Source organism: Procambarus clarkii, chromosome 69, assembly GCF_040958095.1.
Source record: "Procambarus clarkii isolate CNS0578487 chromosome 69, FALCON_Pclarkii_2.0, whole genome shotgun sequence".
Taxonomy (NCBI): Eukaryota; Metazoa; Arthropoda; class Malacostraca; order Decapoda; family Cambaridae; genus Procambarus; species Procambarus clarkii.
In genome coordinates this window covers 27290784-27309636 of record NC_091218.1, presented here as the reverse complement: position 1 = coordinate 27309636, position 18853 = coordinate 27290784, and the positions used below count along the sequence as shown (strand labels likewise).

Sequence of the window (18853 nt, the reverse complement as noted above, 5' to 3'; positions counted from 1 at the left end):
GAATATCAGCAGTCCTGGTCTATCATTCAAGTGGGCTAGCAGAGTTGTAATACATTCCACTGTGCCAACCCCTCTTCTATAGGCATACATATCATGGTGCAGTTTAGGCATTTTCCACTCCAGTCTGTTGAGTGCCATTCTGTCAGCCGTCTTGGCTGCACAGCTTTGGAGAGAGATGGGCCTGGGATTAGCTGGATCTTTGGGTTTTGGGATCGGCACTATGTCTGCTCTATTCCAAGCAGGTGGTCTAGTTTGAGAAGTCCAGGCTAAATTAATTAACCTTAGGTATGCAGCGTCTCCCTCTGGGCCGAGGTTTCTAATCATTTTATAGGTTATTTTGTCGGCTCCAGGGGATGTATCCTTGGAGTTTTTCTTAGCCCGATTGAGCTCATCCAGTGTGAAGGGGGCATTAGTGTCAGAGAACTTACACATCTTCGATTTGTTTATATCTACATTTGAGTGAGGTGGATGGGGTGAGGTGGCATTAATAGGGTATTAAATTCCTAAACACAAGACAGAACACGAAACAATGGGTATTGAATGGAAGTGATTGTAGAAAGCCTATTGGTCCATATTTCTTGATGCTTCTATATTGGAGCGGAGTCTTGAGGTGGGTAGAATATAGTTGTGCATTAATTAGCTGTTGATTGCTGGTGTTGACTTTTTGATGTGTAGTGCCTCGCAGACGTCAAGCCACCTGCTATCGCTGTATCTATCGATGATTTCGGTGTTGTTTACTAGGATTTCTCTGGCGATGGTTTGGTTGTGGGTAGAGATTATATGTTCCTTAATGGAGCCCTGTTGCTTATACATAAGCAACAGGGCTCCATTAAGGAACATATAATCTCTTCCCACAACCAAACCATCGCCAGAGAAATCCTAGTAAACACAGAAATCATCGATAGATACAGCGATAGCAGGCGGCTCGACGTCTGCGAGGCACTACACATCAAGAAGTCAACACCAGCAATCAACAGCCAATTAATGCACAACTATATTCTACCCACTTCAAGACTCCGCTCCAATATAGAAGCATCAAGAAATATGGACCAATAGGCTTTCTACAATCACTTCCATTCAATACCCATTGTTTCGTGTTCTGTCTTGTGTTTAGGAATTTAATACCCTATTAATACCACCTCACCCCATCCACCTCACTCAAATGTAGATATAAACAAATCGAAGATGTGTAAGTTCTATTCAGTTGTGTATGTGTAAACTAAAGTCTTTGAAAATGTAATAAGTTTTACGAAACGCGCTCAAGTGTCGCGTCAGACTAGAAATAAAAATGAATTTTGGAGAATTTATTTTTGAATTACCACCAACATTGAAAAGAAACGTACGAAAGATCGAGAAAATTCGTGTTAGAATTATTAATCTTACTTTTTCGGTCATATTTTATATTTATGTCGTACCTAGTAGCCAGAACTCACTTCTCAGCCTACTATTCAAGGCCCGATTTGCCTAATAAGCCTAGTTTTCCTGAATTAATATATTTACTATAATTTTTTTCTTATGAAATGATATATATAATATTAAGATATATATATATATATATATATATATATATATATATATATATATATATATATATATATATATATATATGAACGCATTGAAACCTCTCTCGAACTGTTGTCTAGTGAAGCTCAAGTGTGAGAATTTCTGAACAATTGTGATGTTCAAAAATACCCTCGTTTGCCACCAATTTTATGAAGGGTCAATTAATCATTTAATCCTACGAATTCTGTCTCCAAGATGGATTACATTAATGCACTTGGAAGAATGGCAAATAAAAGCTTCGTTGGAAATGTGCATCTTCAGTGATGGTTAAAACGTCTCTCTGCAGTTGGGACATATACACGCTCAATTTGTACTAGAAATTGCATTATTAATACCATTGTTATTATAGAAGAGGAAATCCTTGGCCTCTAGTGGCAAAACCGTCTAATATTTCCAGAACAACAATGTATTCTCACTGGCATCTGAAACAACTGGAGAGACACGGACTGAACGTGTCTTGCTTATTCTCCTCAGTGTTTGGGATCCAGAGAGGAAACACCCTCTGTATACAAACTTTCATCCTGGTCTTGGATGTGCTTGAAAAGAGTTACAATTTCTAGCGTTTCATGTGATTTTTCACTATTAATTGTAACCGTATTTTACTTAATATGATGGGACGTAACTGTGTAGAAGCGAAAGTGAAGGTGGGAGTGTGTGTAAGTTACAGGCTCAGTGCTACTTATTAATCAGTGAGTAGATGACTTAATGGTAAATGTCTTAAGCATCAACTAATTCATATGGAGTAAACAGAGACAGACATGCAAACAAATTCTTTATTGTACATTTCTAAAAACGTTCAATTGTGGCTAGGATCTGGCGTGCTGTAAGACACCCCAAAGTTGTGGTCAGGTTCATTCTATTCGAAAAGTTAAGGGAATTACAGAAATGTCGAGCAACAGGTCGACTTCGTACTTATTAGTCGAAGGTGATGCCCCTAGCGCGCTGCTCCTCGGCGACGCGGATCTGCTCGACAGCGTGGGCAGGGAGAGGGTGGGGCGTGGGGATCAGTGGAGACTCAGGGCGGTAGCCGAGCTCGTCGGCGATGTAGCGGACCTCAGCATTCGTGCCGTCGGGAAGTTTGAACCTGAGAAAGGCATCCACTTATTACAAAATATTTTTGGCATTTAATATTACTTTCAATTCCAACAATAATAGTAGGTTCTCTTAGTAGTGTGTTTCAACCTCTGAAGTGTGGTGCTCACCTGAAGGAGCCCTGATAGTTGCTCTGTCCCTCAGAGCCCGGGGTTCCAGTCTTTTCGGCAGCTATTCCGTTGCTGGTTTCGAAGTTGTAGTGGAAATTCCCGTCTCCGGAGTCACTTCGCTCGTCCACCACTGTCTTGGCGTCTTTTTCTGGGGCGGCGGCGGCCACGGCGACCAGGCAGATGAGGAGCGTCTGAGAGAAGGGAAGCTGGTGAGTACTGAGGCTGAGTCAGCGAGATAAGGGGAAGGTAGTTAATGCTGTAAATGAGAACTGGGATGCTGGTGAGCTTTGAGTCAATGAAGGAAAGCCTGAGTAATTTATTTGAGTCGACAAATGAGGTGAGAGGGCTAAAGGTAACACCAATGGAAAGGAGAGAAGCTTAACCTTCAATAATTATTTTATCTCTGTATAGTCACACTGGCTTAATGTTCTTCCTGATTATTACTTAACCTTTATGTTATTTCTGCATTGCTATGTTCCCATCGTTATTCTTTTTCCTAGTGACATTCATCACAAATTGATTACAATATCAAAATATGTTTGACTCTAACGAAATTATATATATATAATGTGTATGTGCAAATCAACCACTTGAAACAGAGATGAGGAAAGATTAAGACAGACACAAGGAAGAAGGCAATTTTTAGAAGGAGGAGAGAAGAACAGAGTACTAAGCGGGGTGTAGAGGAGGAACAGAGAAGCGGATGTTGACATCCGCCTTGTGCCTCTGTGGACCTCAACCCCTCCACCCCCTTCCACTTACTATTTATGACTCTGTTCCTCTCCTTTGTAAATTTGCCTTCCTCCCCTTTGTAAATTTGCCTTCCTCCCCTTTGTAAATTTGCCTACCTCCCTGTTTGTTTTAGTCTCTCCTCATCTCAGAAAATGGGTATTATTCCCGAAAGCAAGCTCAGATGATGATATATTTTCCATTAGAAATGATTAATTTGCACACAAGCATGGTTGTGTGTTTAAAATTCCATGGAAAAATTGAAGTAAGTTCTGTGTTGGCCACACAAGTAAACATTTTGACCAGAGAATAAAAGAACACAGATACAGTATATGAACAGGTGCATTGTTCGTTCACTCAAGAGAATGTAATCATTAAACTGTCTGGATTAAAAATTTAAATTTCAACTGATTGGATTAATTGATGCAAAATTGTCGAGTGTATATCAGTTAGTGAAATAAATATTACTGAACCTTCATTTATAAAAAATAATGAATTAGATAATATTAATGTAAAGTCCAAGATTATATAAATAAGATATAATAAATATAATTTGTAAGATTTGTGATAGGTATAAAATTATGTAAAGAATAAGTGTATGTAGGCTATGGGGGTTGGCTATTCCAAGAATAGCCAACCCCCATTTAATCATGTCACTGCCATTATTCGATATTTTGTTAATGAATCTTTTTCCACTCAGGTGTAGTGGGGTATAGTCTCAACCCCATGTCTTCTTTGCTGTGTTCCTTCACTGTGGTGAAACGAAAACGTTTCAAATGTTCATATAATTTTTCCTACGGGGATACCCAAGCATAATAACAGAATCACATATATTTTGTGATGATTATTCTAGCATATATAATTTGCAAAACAGAATAAACATGGAAATAACATATAATTTACTTACACCATCCAAGCCTCGAACCCACGACCACTGAAGCAGAAGACCGGAGTTTTACCAACCAAGCTACAATGGTGCAAATGAATGAAATGTTTTTTTCCATATTTATTGCAGTTTGCAATTTATATGACTGGCACGTAATCACCTAATACCTCCAGACTCAAGTGACACCTCCGGAGAGGCCTAATGTTTCCGTATGATACCAGTGGTGTCTCTATGGGACCCTCTTTTATTGTAGGTATTCGTAGCCTGGTCGGTAGAACTCCAGTCTTTCGCTACAGAGAGAGTTAAATGGCACGTTTTTCTCTGAATGCCCTGTATTTCCTTCTCCGAGGCTATGGGTCCCTACAATTGCACCAGGGGTGGTACTATATTTTATATATATATATATATATATATATATATATATATATATATATATATATATATATATATATATATATATATATATATATATATATATATATATATACTATCTCCCCTCAGAGGAAGAGTTGTGGTCACACTCACAAGCTTCATGTTGACGGTGTGAGGATCGGTCTGAGGATAGCTGCCTGTTGCCAGGGACAGACTATATATACCCCCACCATGGCTGGGATTGGCAGACATGACCCGGTCATGTGAGGAACCTGTTTTTACCATTTTTTGTTTATGTTTTACTTGTTTTCAGAACAGGTTCATAATCTCTAACAAAATACAAGCTTATATCGTTGGCTCAATATTTTACAAATTGATCACGAACGAACGAACGAATACCGATGAATTTGTAAAATGTTGACAGACGAGTAGAGAACCGTCCTTGATTCTTCCCAACCTTGCGAGCGTACACTCACAGGACCTGACTTTAGAGCGCATATTTACTCTATGGTGACTGTGACTGTATTAACAGTTATTGTTTTGGCATTGTTTATATATTAACATTATTACTGTTTTATCATTGTAATTCTCCTGATATTTAATATGTATTAACAATTGCATTGTATTAACATTGCCAACAACCTAAGATAATCTAGTTTCTAGATAATTGTTGGAGAAAAACATGTTCGGTGGATTATTTATCAGTATGGGACTGTAGACGACATATAGAACAGAAAACAATTTGTAACGCAAAAAAGAAAAATACTTTTCCTCCTCTTCATTGACTTCATCTGTCAGACAGAAGGACCTGAAGGCCTTCCAGTTACTTTTAATCCAGATCTTTTTCCAGAGATTCTCTTCATATTGACCAGTGTGTTAGAGCCGTTGGTTCAGGCAACACTTGGTGATGCTTGAATCCCTTCAGGGTGTATGGAGTCATTTCAAGGTCATGAAAACTCTTTAGTGTGCATGGAGGCCGCTCTGAGAATACATGAAGGCCATTTACCATGCATGGAGTCGCTAAGGGGTACATTGAAGCCCTATTGGGATGTTCGACTCCAGGCAGTACTTGGATCCCCGAGGCGGTTGAAAGACACTTTCGGAATGTATGAAGGCTCCTTCTAGTGGATGGAGTCTTTATCAGGGAAGTAAAGGTGGGATCTGATATCGCTCGTATTTCACATCTGGCATATTGCCTCCTCCAAAAAGTGGAAAAGGCTTTGAATATTAAGTATCCTTTAGTAAATTTAATAATTAATTATTTATATGTAAAAACATTAAAATAAACTTTATGACAAAATTTGCCTCATTACAAACATGATTTTTTTTACTGGCAGGAAGGCTGGCAACGGTAAGTACAGGTTCAGCCTCCACGGAGGACGTCTCGCAACCTTGACTACGTAATAAACACAGAAATGGCTGGGCACGTTTCCTTTCACCTGATGGAACTGTTCATCTAGCAGTAAATAGGTATCTTGTAGTTAGGCAACTATTGTGGGTTCATCCTGGGAATAGAGAGTAGTCGGACATGGAATAGTAATCGGACATGGACTAAGCCTAAATACAGGCTTAATGTCCCCGACAATGAGAAAACAAATTATTATATGAGACACGACTGAGGTAAGTAAGAAATTCAACACCTGTAACAAGGAAAACCTCCTCTTATTGTTCAGCGAATTAAACTAATTTAAATATTTGGGTAAAAGGCTTACATCAACCCCCAAAGTGTTAAAAGTTGTCTTTTATATATATAATATATATATATGTATATATATATATATATATATATATATATATATATATATATATATATATATATATATATATATATATATATATATATATATATATATATATATATATATATATATATATATATATATATATATATATATGTATATGTATATGTATATGAATACGAATACGTGATTCGGTTATGTGTAAGTATCCACTAGGAAAATTATATGAAAATGATCTGAATTTTCGTTTCATTTCCCTAGTGGATACTTAGGCATATATATATATATATATATATATATATATATATATATATATATATATATATATATATATATATATATATATATATATATATATATATATATATATATATATGTGTGTGTGTGTGTTTCACTGAATATGCCTGTATATTCCGTGTTGATTATTTTCTTGTTTAGGGCTTCTATCCATCAAACTAGTGCTTTTACATCTTGGTTTAATTGGAAGAGGATTTATCTGAATGTCATATTTGTTCCAGGTTGACTAAAAGCTAACGGCGTAATGTATTATACTTATTATAATTTTACAACCTTTCGAACCTACATGGTTCATTCTCAAGTGTGGGACTTGAGGAAACATCTGATTTATAATACTGGGAGGCAGGTACATACATAATTATGTCAGGGAATGGAGAAAGAAACAATAGTAGACGGAAAGTGAAACGATGGGCCAGTGTTCTAAGAATACAAAATTATGTCAGATGATAGGGTAATGAGACCGTGGTGGGCACGGCATTTTGGGCAATGTCGTCATCAGTGGCTTTTTCGTGTTCCGGTCTTGCTCTCACTCTCATGGTGGTGAGAGTGAATAATTCCATTATATGAGTGTTTATGGTGAGTTGTTCCGTTTTATGTGTAGGGCTTTAAGAATTTACATTTTGGGCTTTATCTAACAAACAAGTTTTTATTACTATTATTTTATTTCTCTTATATGAGTTTAGGGTCGCCTGATTGGAGATGACCAGAGATGACAGATGACAGGCGCCTAATTGGAGTTGAGTTTAGTCGACGTCATACCTTTGTACTTAGATTGAAGGTTCCATCCTTCATGGGGACAGGTGTACATATATCCACGTTCGATTGCTTCAGAGGGGCTCCTGTGCCAGGTAAGTTCACTAAGGCTCACCATAGCCCGTGCTACTTGCCCCGCTCCTGTGCCAGGTAAGTTACGGGCTCACCATAGCCCGTGTTACTCGGAACTTGTTCCGAGTAGCTGAATTTATAACAACAACAGCTTCAGAGGGTTCTCAGTTGTCTTTGGGCTGTGTTTAATAAATTAGGGTAGTAGGCTTCTCTGTTTTGTAATATATGACAATGTCTCTGTTTAGATTAGGGGGTTGTGATTTTTACTCATTTACGGATTATTTGTTTCATTATTCTTTCCTCTTTCATATATTCACTTTGTGAACATAAGAAAGCTTTGACAAAAGCTGATGGTAGTCGAGGCTATTTACCCATCCGGTCGTGATGGTCGAGTGGATAAGGTGCCCTGTACACCAGTTGCATAGTGCTCCTGGCAGTATGGGTTCGAGTCACTTCTGAGGTGTGAGTTTTCAGTTGCATATATGCCTGGGGACCATTCAGGCTTGTTCGCATTGGTGTTCCTCACGTGTGCCCCAAAGAATGAGGTGATTTGATAAAATACCATACCCAAGATTACCAACCGAGTGCCAGCGGGGGGATGGAAATAGCCTCGGCTACCATCCTCTTTTGTCCAGTTGTCTTCGTCGAGCGGTTAAGGGATCCTGTACGCCAGCAGTGTGCTCCTGGCAGTATTGGTTCGAGTCACTTTTGGGGTGTGAGTTTTCAGTTGCATATAGTCCTGGGGACCATTCAGGCTTGTTCGCATTTGTGTTCCTCACGTGTGCCCCAAAGAATGAGGTGATTTGAAAAAATACCATACCCAAGATTACCAACCGAGTGCCAGCGGGGGGATGGAAATAGCCTCGGCTACCATCCTCTTTTGTCTGGTCATGTTTGTCGAACGGTTAAGGGATCCAAGAGCAGTGTGCTCCTGGCAGTATGGGTTCGAGTCACTTCTGGGGTGTGAGTTTTCAGTTGCATATAGTCCTTGGGACCATTCAGGTTTGTTCGTATTTGTGTTCCTCACGTGTGCCCCAAAGAATGAGGTGATTTGAAAAAATATCATACCCAAGATTACCAACCGAGTGCCGGCGGGGGGATGGAAATAGCCTCGGCTACCATCCTCTTTTGTCCGGTCGTATTGGTCGAGCGGTTAAGGGATCCTGTACGCCAGTAGTGTGCTTCTGGCAATATGGGTTCGAGTCACTTCTGGGGTGTGAGTTTTCAGTTGCATATAGTCCTAGAGACGATTCAGGCTTGTTTGCATATATATATATATATATATATATATATATATATATATATATATATATATATATATAATATATATATATAGACGTAATGGACAATTAGTTGAATTTTGTTCTATAGAGTCCGAAAAAATAAAGCTAAAATCCGAATGTAAATATTCCAAGGCTTAGTATAGCATATATTTGTAATATATTAAGCCTCAGATTGCGTGTAGTGAGCTTAAGATGGATAGGTTAGGTTAGGATAGGTCATACTGGCAACAAATTTTTCGATTATATCCTAATACAGTAAAAACGAAGTAGACTTTCTGGTAGTTTATCACGATATATTGCTACTTTCGACTACACCGCGACTATAAGTACTTTCATTTGAGGAAAAAACAAAAAAGTTGGGTCATTGGTGTACAAGAGACAAGAACTGACAGTGTTCTGGTAATTTCTCCTCTGAGTGGAGATCCAGCAGGAAAGTGCCTTTTGTATCTGGACTTCAGGTCCGGATACAAAAGGCGCTTCAAGCACGTCCAAGGCTTGTATGGACAATCCCTGGACGTGCTCGAGAATATTTATATTTCCTTGCTTTTCATTTGATTTTCAGTTTAAATTTTAACCGTATTATAATTAATAAGACGGTAGTAGATGTGTATATGTGGCGTGGAGGTGGGAGTGTGTGAATGACGGGCCCATTTTTAGTTAATCAGCACCAACATGATGTAATAGTAAATGTCTTAAATATCATGTAATACGTAGGGAGTAAACAGACACAGAAAAGCAAATATTACATTTATTGTACACTTGTGATGACGTTTGATTGTGTCTAGGGTCTGGCGCGCTGGAGGACACCCCAAAGCTGCGGTCACGAGTTCATTATATACAGGAAGGTCAGTAAGTTACAGAAAGGTCGAGGATCAGGTCGACCTTATAATTATTTGTCGAAGGTGATGCCCTGTCGGCGCTGTTCTTCAGCGATGCGGAGGAGTTCGTGGACGTGGGCAGGTAGGGGGTGGGGCGTGGGCAGCAAGTCAGACTCGGGTCGGTATCCGTTCTCGTCGGCGATGTAGCGGACCTCAGCGACGGTGCCGTCTTCAAGGGTGAATCTGAGGAAAGAATATTGTCCATTACGTGAAATGCAGTTCGCGTAATATTTAAGTGACGCACAAATAATGATCTACTAGTTATAATGCTTCATTATTTCGACATTTGCTCACTTGAAGGAGCCCTGATAGTTGCTCTGGCCCTCGGAGCCCGGGGTTCCAGTCTTCTGGGCGGAGATTCCGTTGCTGGTTTGGAAGTTGTAGCGGAAGTTCCCGTCTCCGGAGTCACTTCGCTCGTCCAGCAATGTCGTAGCGTCTTTATCTGGGGCGGCGGCGGCCACGGCGACCAGGCAGATGAGGAGTGTCTGAGAAAGGGAAGCTGGTGAGTACTGAGGCTGAGTCAGCGAGAGGAGGGAAGCTGGTGAGTACTGAGGCTGAGTCAGCGAGAGAAGGGAAGCTGGTGAGTACTGAGGCTGAGTCAGTGAGAGGAGGGAAGCTGGTGAGTACTGAGGCTGAGTCAGCGAGAGAAGGGAAGCTGGTGAGTACTGAGGCTGAGTCAGCGAGAGAAGGGAAGCTGGTGAGTACTGAGGCTGAGTCAGCGAGAGAAGGGAAGCTGGTGAGTACTGAAGCTGAGTCAGCGAGAGAAGGGAAGCTGGTGAGTACTGAGGCTGAGTCAGTGATAGAAGGGAAGCTGGTGAGTATTAAGGCAAAGTCAGCAAGAGAAAGGGAGATGGTGAGTTCTGTGGTCTCACCAGTACATATATATGTATGTATGCATGTCTATATATATATATATATATATATATATATATATATATATATATATATATATATATATATATATATATATATATATATATATATACAGGGTTGTTACACACTACAAGTGCATATATATATATATATATATATATATATATATATATATATATATATATATATATATATATATATATATATATATATATATATATATATATATATATATATATATATATATATATATATATATATATAATAATTATTTATATATATTTATTTATTTACATTTATCCCCGAGGAGAAACAGTGTCCTGGTCATACTCACAAGCTTCATGTTGACGGTGTGAAGATCGGCTGAGGATGGCTGCCTGCTGCCAGGGACAGGCTATATATACCCCCACCATGGCTGGGGCACCTGACTTGACTTGGTCATGTGGGGAACCTGTTATAACTCTGTTTCTAGATTTCAGAGTACTTGTTTTCTAGTTAGGTTCATAATAATAATAAAGAAGGCACGTATGTAAAATGTTGAATAAATCGGTGCCTCTAAATTTGTCACATTCATCGTGAACGGATGATGAATCACAGCGTCTGGCCTGAGAAATGAACACAGTGGTGATTAATAAATAAAACCGTCTTATGTTGACAGATGAGATCAGAACTGTCCTTGATTCATCACAACCTTGCCAATGTACACTTGCCGGACCTGAGTGTAGCGTGCGTATTTACTTTGTTAATCATGTCATGATGCGACTGTTGTGAGCATCACGAAGTTTCCGGATAGTGTTAGAGCCTCGAATAAGTTCCTTGAGGTTGCCTGAACGTTCTCCTTGATGTTACCTGAACGTTCTCCTTGATGTTACCTGAACGTTCTCCTTAATGTTGTATTAACACTGTTCATGTAATAGGACTGACAGTGTTTAAATTAATGTATTGTATTAACAATGTGCACTGTATAAATATTGCTATTATTATGTTGACATTGATTTCATGTTAGTAGATGATACTACATTTTCATCATAACATTGTTTTTCTAATATATAACATTTTAACAATATGTTTTTTGCGGTTTTTGTATTAATATTTGTATTAACTTGGACGGCAACCCAAAATCCCAGGTTTGAGTGCTACTATTTATATCCTGTCAAATGTGTGGTTGATTTCTTATTCCAATGATAATGTAACTTAACAGTCGACAAGTTATATTTACATTAAAAAATTATCTACTTTTCTACAGTGACTTCATGTGTCCAAATAGGAGGACCCAGAGGCTCTCCTGTTAGTGTAATTTTGATCTTCCAGCAGGTAATACCGATTTGGACCAGGATGTTCGTACCATTGGGGTAGGCCCTACTTGCATGGGGCTCCTTGAGAGTGCATGGGGACCAATTGCGGTGCATGGAGGTCCTTGATGGTGCATGGGGAGCATTGGTGTTGCATGGAGTCCCATGCTGGTGCTTGGAGACCAATTGCGGTGCAAGGAGCCCATTGAGGGTGACAATGAAAGGTCCGTATAATATAATCGTAATTTGTCTCTTGCTTAAGTAACCTTATTTATCTTGAAAAGTGGAAATCACTCTGAATAATGTTCACTCATATGCAGTTATTTTTATTTTATTTTATTAATTCTTACTAAAAAACTGAAAAAATAGCATTTAAAAAAATAGCAATTTTACAAACTAAAATTTCAGATTTTTGGCAGGTCATCTGACTTTCTTGACAACAAATAAAATCTTCTATTTTACATGAGTATGGTTTTAACATATATGATAATGGTAAAATAAAACTGCAGACCGAATTGAACATTTGCAAGGCCTTGTGTAGTAGTCATATAGGAACCACACAGTGTTCAGAGATGGTAATGTGAAGGCAAAATAACGGCGTAAATTTGAAGGACACAGAGGTTGCTAACCTGGTTGCATCATCAGCAAATTGGTTTTACATGCTTAAAGGCAAGTAAATTGGGTACTTTGTGGTGCTTGATGTGTTGGGTAGTTCCGGCTGGTTGCTCTCTCTCTCTCTCTCTCTCTCTCTCTCTCTCTCTCTCTCTCTCTCTCTCTCTCTCTCTCTCTCTCTCTCTCTCGCTCTCGCTCTCTCGCTCTCTCTCTGTATAATATATATATATATATATATATATATATATATATATATATATATATATATATATATATATATATAACTGAAAACTCACACCCCAGAAGTGACTCGAACCCATACTCCCACAACTGGTATGTACAGGGACGCCTTAATCCGCTTGACCATCACGACCGGACATAAGGAAGTGATAGCCGAGGCTATATGAACCACTTCCCCGCCGGCACTCGGATGGTAATCTTGGGCATAGCATTTTATCAAATCACCTCATTCTTTGGGGCACACGTGAGGAACACAAATGCAAACAAGCCTGAATGGTCCCCAGGACTATATACAACTGAAAACTCACACCCCAGAAGTGACTCGAACCCATACTCCCACAACTGGTATGTACAGGGACGCCTTAATCCGCTTGACCATCACGACCGGACATAAGGAAGTGATAGCCGAGGCTATATGAACCACTTCCCCGCCGGCACTCGGATGGTAATCTTGGGCATAGCATTTTATCAAATCACCTCATTCTTTGGGGCACACGTGAGGAACACAAATGCAAACAAGCCTGAATGGTCCCCAGGACTATATACAACTGAAAACTCACACCCCAGAAGTGACTCGAACCCATACTCCCACAACTGGTATGTACAGGGACGCCTTAATCCGCTTGACCATCACGACCGGACATAAGGAAGTGATAGCCGAGGCTATATGAACCACTTCCCCGCCGGCACTCGGATGGTAATCTTCGGCATAGCATTTTATCAAATCACCTCATTCTTTGGGGCACACGTGAGGAACACAAATGCAAACAAGCCTGAATGGTCCCCAGGACTATATACAACTGAAAACTCACACCCCAGAAGTGACTCGAACCCATACTCCCACAACTGGTATGTACAGGGACGCCTTAATCCGCTTGACCATCACGACCGGACATAAGGAAGTGATAGCCGAGGCTATATGAACCACTTCCCCGCCGGCACTCGGATGGTAATCTTGGGCATAGCATTTTATCAAATCAGAATGAGGTGATAAAATATCATTTTATCAGAATGAGGTGATTTGATAAAATGCTATGCCCAAGATTACCATCCGAGTGCCGGCGGGGAAGTGGTTCATATAGCCTCGGCTATCACTTCCTTATGTCCGGTCGTGATGGTCAAGCGGATTAAGGCGTCCCTGTACATACCAGTTGTGGGAGTATGGGTTCGAGTCACTTCTGGGGTGTGAGTTTTCAGTTGTATATAGTCCTGGGGACCATTCAGGCTTGTTTGCATTTGTGTTCCTCACGTGTGCCCCAAAGAATGAGGTGATTTGATAAAATGCTATGCCCAAGATTACCATCCGAGTGCCGGCGGGGAAGTGGTTCATATAGCCTCGGCTATCACTTCCTTATGTCCGGTCGTGATGGTCAAGCGGATTAAGGCGTCCCTGTACATACCAGTTGTGGGAGTATGGGTTCGAGTCACTTCTGGGGTGTGAGTTTTCAGTTGTATATAGTCCTGGGGACCATTCAGGCTTGTTTGCATTTGTGTTCCTCACGTGTGCCCCAAAGAATGAGGTGATTTGATAAAATGCTATGCCCAAGATTACCATCCGAGTGCCGGCGGGGAAGTGGTTCATATAGCCTCGGCTATCACTTCCTTATGTCCGGTCGTGATGGTCAAGCGGATTAAGGCGTCCCTGTACATACCAGTTGTGGGAGTATGGGTTCGAGTCACTTCTGGGGTGTGAGTTTTCAGTTGTATATAGTCCTGGGGACCATTCAGGCTTGTTTGCATATATATATATATATATATATATATATATATATATATAATATAGTTTCATTGAATATGACTGCATATTCTGTTTTGATTATTTTCTTGTTTAGGGCTTTATCCCTCTGACTAGTGCTCTTGCATCTTGGTTTAATTGGAAGAGGATTTCTCCAAAAGTCATCTTCGTTCGAGGTGACGAAAAATAATAAATAACTATAGAATGTATTACACTTATTGTAAAATTTGGTTTCTTGAAACCGGGACTGTCGGTTTCACTCCATTTGAAATTATATTTATTAATTTTTTTTCTGTTTTATACTGTTAACTAATATTGGATTTTAAATTGAATTTTATTGGAGGGGTTGCTTGCTGTTGCGGCTGTTGCTCTCTGTTGTACCATTTTTCTAAATATCTTTTGATACTGGTGTTGACTTCCCTGTTCGTGTATCCGTTGTTTATTAATACTAGAAGGCTTCTGTCCAATTCTTTCTGTATGTTATATCAGAACAATGTGAAAGGGATCTACGTATATATATGAGTTTATCGCACTTATCATGTATCTCTCTGAGCATTTGGAGTGGCCATTCATACACATTCCAATGTTGGTAGGTTTAGTATAAACTTCTGTAGTGAAAGTGTTGTATTTGATTCTCATGTAGACATCAAGGAAAGGGAATGCACCATCGATGCCTAGTTCCTGGGTTCATGTTAAGCACTGTGATTAGGATAAGTTGGCCCTTTTTTCGTAACAAATCTTGGAGGTCTTTAACACATTTGAATATATTATCGATCAAGATGTAGATGTTTGTTAATAGGGTGGCCCGTTGGCCATGTGAAAGTAGACAAGGGTAATAGGTACTAAGACTTAGATGATCAATATCACATCGTCATAGTATGATCGGAAACACTTAACCTTTGGAGCAAAACTCCCAGATGTTTTATTAAAAAAAAATTATATCACAGGTTCACGAAACAACTGGAGATGCAGATCCAATGTGGCGACCCAGAGAGGGAACGCTTTAAACTCGGCCTCGGAGGCGCTGCTAGAGATTTAGGGGAGAAAATAAATTCTAAAAAATACTCAGAATTACTTAAAGACGTTTAATATAGTTATCTAAAATAAACTAAAGATTGGCAGATGCCGTGTCATGTTAAAAATGGAGAGTTCCGAGGCTAAGTAATGATGATTGTTACCAAATAATCTGAATGTGAGAAAGAATAACGCAAATAAAATACTTGCATTAATTTCTAGAAGTGTTAGCAGTAAAACAACTAACTTTATTCTTCAGCTTTATCGAGCTCTAGTTAGGCGTCATTTAGAATTTAGAGTTAAAATATGGTCGCCAAACTATATAATGGACATAAATTCACTTGAACGAGTAAAGGGAAAGATGACAAGATTAATCTCAGGAAATAGAAACCTTCCACATGAAGGGAGATTAAGGAAGCTTTGTCTTAATTCTCTGGAAATGCGAAGTGTTAAGGGAGGATTGACTGATACATATAAAATGTTTGAAAAAAATAGGGTGCTTGAAATATTGAACAAATTATCGGGTTACATAACAGGAGTGGGACCATTTGAGTGTTCCAAGCTTCCGTTAGACATAAATATGGATGAGTTTGGATGACTATAAATTGTAGATACCTATTGGACCAATAGGCCTACTGCACTGTCTTTAATTTTTATAGGCAGTCCCCAGAGCTGGATCCCATTATATCTCATTACCTTCCGTGGGCAAATCATTCAATATTTCCATTTATTTCAGTGTTAATCAGTATCAGCGTGTAAATGTAAAGGCCTTGAAGATCAAGGAAACTTTAAGGGAGAAACAGAAGCAAAAATGCAAATATTACATTTATTGTACACTTGTGATGACGTTTGATTGTGTCTAGGGTCTGGCGCGCTGGAGGACACCCCAAAGCTGCGGTCACGAGTTCATTATATACAGGAAGGTCAGTAAGTTACAGAAAGGTCGAGGATCAGGTCGACCTTATAATTATTTGTCGAAGGTGATGCCCTGTCGGCGCTGTTCTTCAGCGATGCGGAGGAGTTCGTGGACGTGGGCAGGTAGGGGGTGGGGCGTGGGCAGCAAGTCAGACTCGGGTCGGTATCCGTTCTCGTCGGCGATGTAGCGGACCTCAGCGACGGTGCCGTCTTCAAGGGTGAACCTGAGGAAAGAACATTGTCCATTACGTGAAATGCAGTTCGCGTAATATTTAAATGACGCACAAGTAATGATCTACTAGTTATAATGCTTCATTATTTCGACATTTGCTCACCTGAAGGAGCCCTCATAGTTGCTCTGGCCCTCGGAGCCCGGAGTTCCAGTCTTCTGGGCGGAGATTCCGTTGCTGGTTTGGAAGTTGTAGCGGAAGTTCCCGTCTCCGGAGTCACTTCGCTCGTCCAGCACTGTCGTAGCGTCTTTATCTGGGGCGGCGGCGGCCACGGCGACCAGGCAGATGAGGAGTGTCTGAGAAAGGGAAGCTGGTGAGTACTGAGGCTGAGTCAGCGAGAGATGGGAAGCTGGTGAGTACTGAGGCTGAGTCAGCGAGAGAAGGGAAGCTGGTGAGTACTGAGGCTGAGTCAGCGAGAGAAGGGAAGCTGGTGAGTACTGAGGCTGAGTCAGCGAGAGAAGGGATACTAATAAGTGGAGATGCCTAAGACCAAAGTTCTTCACAAGTACTCTTGATGCATCTCTGCAGTATTTATGATGTAATAATTGCATCAAATATTAATAACATACATTGGAAGTATTCCAACATCCATTTGTATATTCATAAATGGACAGTTTTCGTCCATTTTTATATCCAAATGCTTTAATTAAGTTATATCTGATAAATATTTTGAATTATGAAATGAAGAATATTTACTGTTGTATGCGCACATATATGTTAACTGAATATGCTGAAGAGTACTTCAGCGAAACTCATCAAATTAGAAAACATAGAGATGATTCGTGGTGCTTGAATAATTAGTCTAATGATCTAACTCTGACATTTATATTCAGCATCACAAGTACTCACAAGCTTCATGTTGTCGGTGTGAGGATCGGCTGAGGATGCCTGCCTGGTGTCTGGGCCCAGCTATTTATACCTCACCAGCAACGGGTGACGGAGACTTACCTGACCTCGGCCCCGACGAGGACCCGTTCTGAGTGTGAACGCTTTTTTTTAACATCAAGGTAATGAATCCTTAAAATACTCGGCTGAAAAAATAATAACAGCGGAGGAGGGAAAAACTGGGGTTATTTCTGCAGGTTATAGCTGTTGTTACGGTCGGGTGTCACGTTGCGTGACTGACTTCACATGTCAATGTGATTCTTATTTTTTGGGGGGAAGTGGTAGTGGCTTATTGTCTGATGACGTAGCTCTTACGGGACCCCTGGAGGTGGCCTTGCGCTGCCCAGGCCGAGCGGGAGCATCAGGTCAACAGAGGAAGACGCTCCTCGCCTCACAACGTTTTTTATACTGAAAGGTCCTCCGCGTCGCCTTGCTGAGGCCAGTCGATATATCGGGCAGTAGTGTAAACGATATGATATGAAGAAGCGATAACATGATATTATGGTGCCCAGGTGAGTGGAAGGTTAACAGAAGTGTTAAATTCGTTTTGGAAGGTGAACATAAATATTGGATTCGTTCTGGAAGGTAAATTAGAACTATTGACTTCGTTCTGGAAGATTAACTGAAGTATTGGCTTCGTTCTGAAAGGTTAACAGAAGTACTGGATTCGTTCTGGAAGGCTTATTACAAGTATTGACTTCTTTCAGGAATGTTGATATGAAAACAGATTTGAAATTTCAAAACTACGAATAGAAAATTTTAAACCGAAGTAACAATCTTGTTACACTGAAATGGAGATTTTATAGACAGTTTGATGGTTTACACGGCGTTGATGGTACAAAGAACAGTGTTGCGTCTTTATATAGCGTGGCATGGAAAATGCGCAGTGCCGGATCCCTTACATGGCGTTGGAAGAAAAACCTGGCAGTTAGGTCAAGACCCCTTCACTCCTGGCGTATATTCTTGCATCAAGGTTTACCCTTAGCATTGTGACAATGCTGGTAGTATGTTCCATAGCTCTGTCAGGCTTTGACGCTGTGATTACGCATGGCGTACATCCTGTAGGGTTGTCAAGCACCGTGACCGTGCTTGGCGTAGCCTTGATCTTCGAACCCTGGGACGCCATCCATGAGTCGACACTTATCTCGTATCCCAGGGAAGTCATCCACCAGTACGCACATGGCTTGTCGCGACCAGGGATGTCATCCACTAGATCACACCTGGCTTGACGAGACTACGATGTCATCAACTAGTCGATACCTTGCTCCTCGAATCCAGGGACT

General features: G+C 40.2%; 3 protein-coding genes across 3 annotated transcripts; all 3 read right to left on the bottom strand.

Moving 5' to 3' along the window:
• Nucleotides 1-2322: 2322 nt before the first annotated feature.
• On the bottom strand, nt 2323-4966 carry LOC123772206 (cuticle protein AM1159-like). Its single transcript, XM_045765271.2, has 3 exons — nt 4906-4966; nt 2766-2956; nt 2323-2647 (listed from the first exon to the last, which is right to left on the bottom strand). Exons 1-3 carry the CDS (start codon nt 4912-4914, stop codon nt 2479-2481), a joined length of 369 nt encoding a protein of 122 aa, XP_045621227.1. The 5' UTR covers nt 4915-4966; the 3' UTR covers nt 2323-2478.
• A 4664-nt stretch (nt 4967-9630) lies between these two features.
• On the bottom strand, nt 9631-11067 carry LOC123772205 (cuticle protein AMP1A-like). The gene is made up of 3 exons (XM_045765270.2): nt 10982-11067; nt 10069-10259; nt 9631-9957 (listed from the first exon to the last, which is right to left on the bottom strand). Exons 1-3 carry the CDS (start codon nt 10988-10990, stop codon nt 9786-9788), a joined length of 372 nt encoding a protein of 123 aa, XP_045621226.2. The 5' UTR covers nt 10991-11067; the 3' UTR covers nt 9631-9785.
• Nucleotides 11068-16352: 5285 nt separating this feature from the next.
• LOC123772207 (cuticle protein AMP1A) lies at nt 16353-17647 on the bottom strand. Its single transcript, XM_045765272.2, has 3 exons — nt 17535-17647; nt 16791-16981; nt 16353-16679 (listed from the first exon to the last, which is right to left on the bottom strand). The coding sequence occupies exons 1-3, from the start codon at nt 17541-17543 to the stop codon at nt 16508-16510; spliced, it is 372 nt and encodes a 123-aa protein (XP_045621228.1). The 5' UTR covers nt 17544-17647; the 3' UTR covers nt 16353-16507.
• Between the last annotated feature and the right edge of the window lie 1206 nt (nt 17648-18853).

What these genes read in the sequence shown, in the direction of transcription:
- LOC123772206 (XM_045765271.2), bottom strand. An exon ending in AACTATCAGGGCTCCTTCAG is followed by an intron (nt 2,648 to 2,765) that starts GTGAGCACCACA and finishes TGCCTTTCTCAG; the next exon opens with GTTCAAACTTCCCGACGGCA.
- LOC123772205 (XM_045765270.2), bottom strand. An exon ending in AACTATCAGGGCTCCTTCAA is followed by an intron (nt 9,958 to 10,068) that starts GTGAGCAAATGT and finishes TTCTTTCCTCAG; the next exon opens with ATTCACCCTTGAAGACGGCA.
- LOC123772207 (XM_045765272.2), bottom strand. An exon ending in AACTATGAGGGCTCCTTCAG is followed by an intron (nt 16,680 to 16,790) that starts GTGAGCAAATGT and finishes TTCTTTCCTCAG; the next exon opens with GTTCACCCTTGAAGACGGCA.